Genomic DNA, 3775 nt, shown 5'->3' with positions numbered 1-3775 from the left:
GGAATACCCATTTGCTACAGATGCAATCAGCATTCAGCAATAGAGGAAAAGGTGGTCTGAAAGAGGGCTGGGCCACCTTTGTAGATTGTGCATCGCTAATGCACAGCTCAGATTATCATTGGATGTGTTCTGCAGAATTGGTGAGTGGTGGAACTGAGCAGGCCTGGTTTAGTGAACTAAAAATGCTCTGATATGCCACAGAGTCATCTACTCAATGAGCAGAGCTCTGTGGCAGGTAATCTGATGTGAAAGAGTAAAGAAATTCAAGGTAAAGAAACTGACGAATGACAGAGGACCTCCTCATTGCTGCCCCCCCCCCCAATTGCCAGCACCATTTGGCCATCACTTTCAAGGCAAAACAGAGCTTCTGAATGCTTGTTTCAGTCAAATTAAGCTAGACTCCTTTTCAGATAGAGAAAAACCTAACATTTCTCCTTATTAAACTGCCTAACAGCACAGTTGTTTGTACATTAATAGCACTTTAAAAAAATGCTTACATTTCTCTCATCCACATTCTTCCTTTTATACCATTTGGTACAGTAAGTGCTCATCTGGCAAGGCTTTCTTCATTATCTTCTCCATATTTCTACTTAATATGCTCACCTGACACATTTAAGGTCTATTAACCATTTTAACTGTGATATGATTCCTCTCTTTTTTTTAACCTTCCTCTTAATTTTTTGTATTTTATCATCACTTCAGCAATAGGTAATTGCTGGAACTTTGCCCCTGAACAACTACAGATCTGAAATAGACTATTCAAACTTTTAAAGAGTGCTGTCACTTTTTTCAGGCAACCAACTAAAGAGTTAAATATCCAGAGAAGGCAGATAGTCCTGGACGTTCTAAAATAAAACTAGGATGGGGGTGTGAGTTCAGCTTATTATACTGCACTTGCTGAACACTTAATTGTCAGGCTTAATTGGTACCATTACCCATTATGAATTCCAATTAAAAATGATATCAACAATAGAGGAAGCAAATTAAGAGTCAATTTTGCTCTTTCTGTGTGTGTACCATATATGAAGACAGAGAGGGGGAGAGGGAGGGAGTTGCTGAGCTGGGGGACAGACCAGGGTTCAGATCTTTGCTTAGCTGTTTGAGGCAGACTCTCTCTGTCTCTTGCAGCCTCAATTCTTCTTGAATGATCTGTTGCACAAGCTTGTTGCCCAAACTAATAGTACTTATTCTAAGGCATAAAAAGGCCAGTGGAGATTGCTAATAATAGCTGTTTCTTTGTTGCAGAAAGCAGTGTGTTGACAATGGTAGCCAGCAACAATAATGGCAAAAAAATGACCCCTGCACTCCGAATAAGTCAGCTCGATGCCCTTGAACTAAACAAAGCCTTGGAGCAGCTGGTTTGGTCCCAGTTTACTCGATGCTTTCATGGATTTAAACCTGGACTGTTGGCTCGCTTTGAACCAGAAGTTAAGGCATTTCTTTGGCTTTTTTTGTGGAGATTCACCATCTATTCTAAGAATGCGACAGTGGGACAGACTATTCTGAACATTCAGTACAAGAATGACTTATCCCAGAAGCAAAACTACCAGACACTAAGCAAGCACCAGAAACTATGGTATCTTATTTGCACTGTTGGTGGTAGGTGGCTGGAAGAAAGGTGTTACGATTTGTTTAGCAATCGTCCTTTGGAGTCTTTCCGGAAGACCAAGTATTTTATTAATTTAGCAGTTGGACTCCTCAAACTTTGTGAATTACTGAACTTCCTGGTTTTTCTTCGGAAAGGAAAGTTTGCTACCCTCACTGAGCGTATTTTAGGAATCAGGTCTGTGTTCTGTCAGCCTCAGAGTATTCGTCAAATTGGATTTGAATACATGAACAGGGAACTCTTGTGGCATGGGTTTGCAGAATTTCTCATTTTTCTTTTGCCCCTTATTAACATGCAAAAACTCAAACTCAGGCTTTCTTCTTGGTCATTAGCTGTTGCAGGATGTTCCAGTAAGGAAAGTTCTTTGGCAGCAGGTAGTAAGGAATGCTGTCTCTGTGGAGAATGGCCAACTATGCCTCATACTATTGGCTGTTCACATGTGTTTTGTTACTACTGCCTTAAAAGTAACTACTTATTTGATATGTATTTTACCTGTCCTAAATGTGGCATGGAAGTGCATGACCTGCAGCCATTAAAACACAAGATAGAAATGAAAGAGGTATCCACTTAGCCTTTTTGAGGATTCCCCTAAATCCGTAAACACACTTTGTGAAATATACCAAACTGCCGTACAGTGATAGTTAAATACAGCATTGCCTGTTAATTTCACCTCTTTTAAAGATTAATATAAAATATTTTAGCACTGTTTGTAAAAATGAGCAGGTTTTGTAAAGAAATGGTTGTTGATTGTGTCCAATTTTATTTATACTCCCAGACCTGAAGGTATGAAAGCAATAACCCCTTTAAGGCAGCTGACACTCCATTCACATTTGCTGCCACCAGTGCAGATAAACCTGGTGTAGTGCAATCACCTGGATGCAAACCAAATGGGTTGTTTCAGTGAAGTGCACTTTGCCATGAACTGGGGAGCTGCTTCACACAATTTGTTTCCTGTTTTAGTGCGGCCCTTGCAAGGGTGGCATTACAAGCATGCTGTAATCATCAGTGAATCAGGCCTGATTTGCAGATTCTTTGGATCCAGTTCACAAATTCCATTGTGGTGATATGATCCCGCAATACCATTGTGCCAGTTTGACTTGGGACATTTTGCAGCCACTTACATGGGATATTTAAGGCAACTTCACCTTGTACTAAAGAAGCATACAGGCTTCCTAGACTGCTAACTAAAGTACTCTCTACAACAAAAGTCTGTTGCAGTGCAATCCTGTGTCAAGTTCCTCCAGTCTAATCCTGTTGATTTCCTGTGTGGAGTTCCTCTAGTCTAAAATAGTTTATTTCAATGGGCTTAGACTATTGTAACTGTACATGGGATTATATATTCTCCACACAGTACTGTGACCCACATTTCAAACCATAGTGAACAATATTGTCTGGGTTTTGTAGAGGTTACCCTGAATATAATCCAGTACTATCGCATAAGAGTAAGTACTGGAGCAGTTTTGTAGCTTGCAAAAGCTAGAATGTTTTGCATAATCTTCACCTTGAGAAATTTTGTTCAAAATCAGGCTTGTAAAAATAAATATTTTCTTAGATTCCTGTTTTCAAAGAGGAGGAAAATAGCCTGTCTCCATTGGCCTCTTCATACTCTGACAGTTATCACAGGATCATGGCTTTATCCATATAGTGAACTGACTCTCTGTTGATGTATGACAAACATTGAAGGTGGGCATAAATGACAGTATGATAGCAAGGAACTTACTCTTCAGGAGGAGTTTTCCTCAACAGTAACATTGTAAAGAAGGTAAAACCACACCCTTGACTGCCTTCCAGTTAAATGATTTAATTTGGATTTTAATTGCTGTTGTATACTGTATTCCAGCAGCTGACAGTGTAACCTAACAAAGATTTATAGACTTGATGAGCTAAACAAAAATGGCTGAATAAAGAACTTCTTTTCACATGAAACCTTGTTGTTAAGTTTATTTTTTCATTGAAGATCTGTGCACAGCAAAGAACTGAAAACAAAACACTTTAAGTTATGATCATCGCCTTAATATTTTGTAAGTGCTAGTCTGTACCCTACCACTCTGTCTAGCAAAGTCTGAAGTGTTCTACAGCAGGAAAGTAATTTAAGTTGATGGAAGCTCTTCAGGCTGGAGAAAGGCTTCAGGTTTTGCAGAGCGCCATGGTAGTATGTGTGCCGCTTTC

The 3775-nt window shown here is 39.5% G+C and overlaps 1 protein-coding gene across 1 annotated transcript in view; it reads left to right on the top strand.

Moving 5' to 3' along the window:
- PEX2 (peroxisomal biogenesis factor 2) overlaps positions 1–3483 on the top strand; it is a 21088-nt gene extending 17605 nt beyond the window's left edge. The window contains exon 2 of the mRNA XM_015420486.1: positions 1246–3483. Within this exon, the coding sequence (XP_015275972.1) occupies positions 1263–2177 (915 nt within the window). The 5' untranslated portion in view covers positions 1246–1262 and the 3' untranslated portion in view covers positions 2178–3483. The remainder of the gene's footprint in view (positions 1–1245) is intronic.
- Positions 3484–3775: the final 292 nt, after the last annotated feature.

This window comes from Gekko japonicus, unplaced genomic scaffold, assembly GCF_001447785.1.
Source record: "Gekko japonicus isolate JY-2015 unplaced genomic scaffold, Gekko_japonicus_V1.1 scaffold475, whole genome shotgun sequence".
Taxonomy (NCBI): Eukaryota; Metazoa; Chordata; class Lepidosauria; order Squamata; family Gekkonidae; genus Gekko; species Gekko japonicus.
This window is presented reverse-complemented; position numbering and strand designations above follow the sequence as displayed.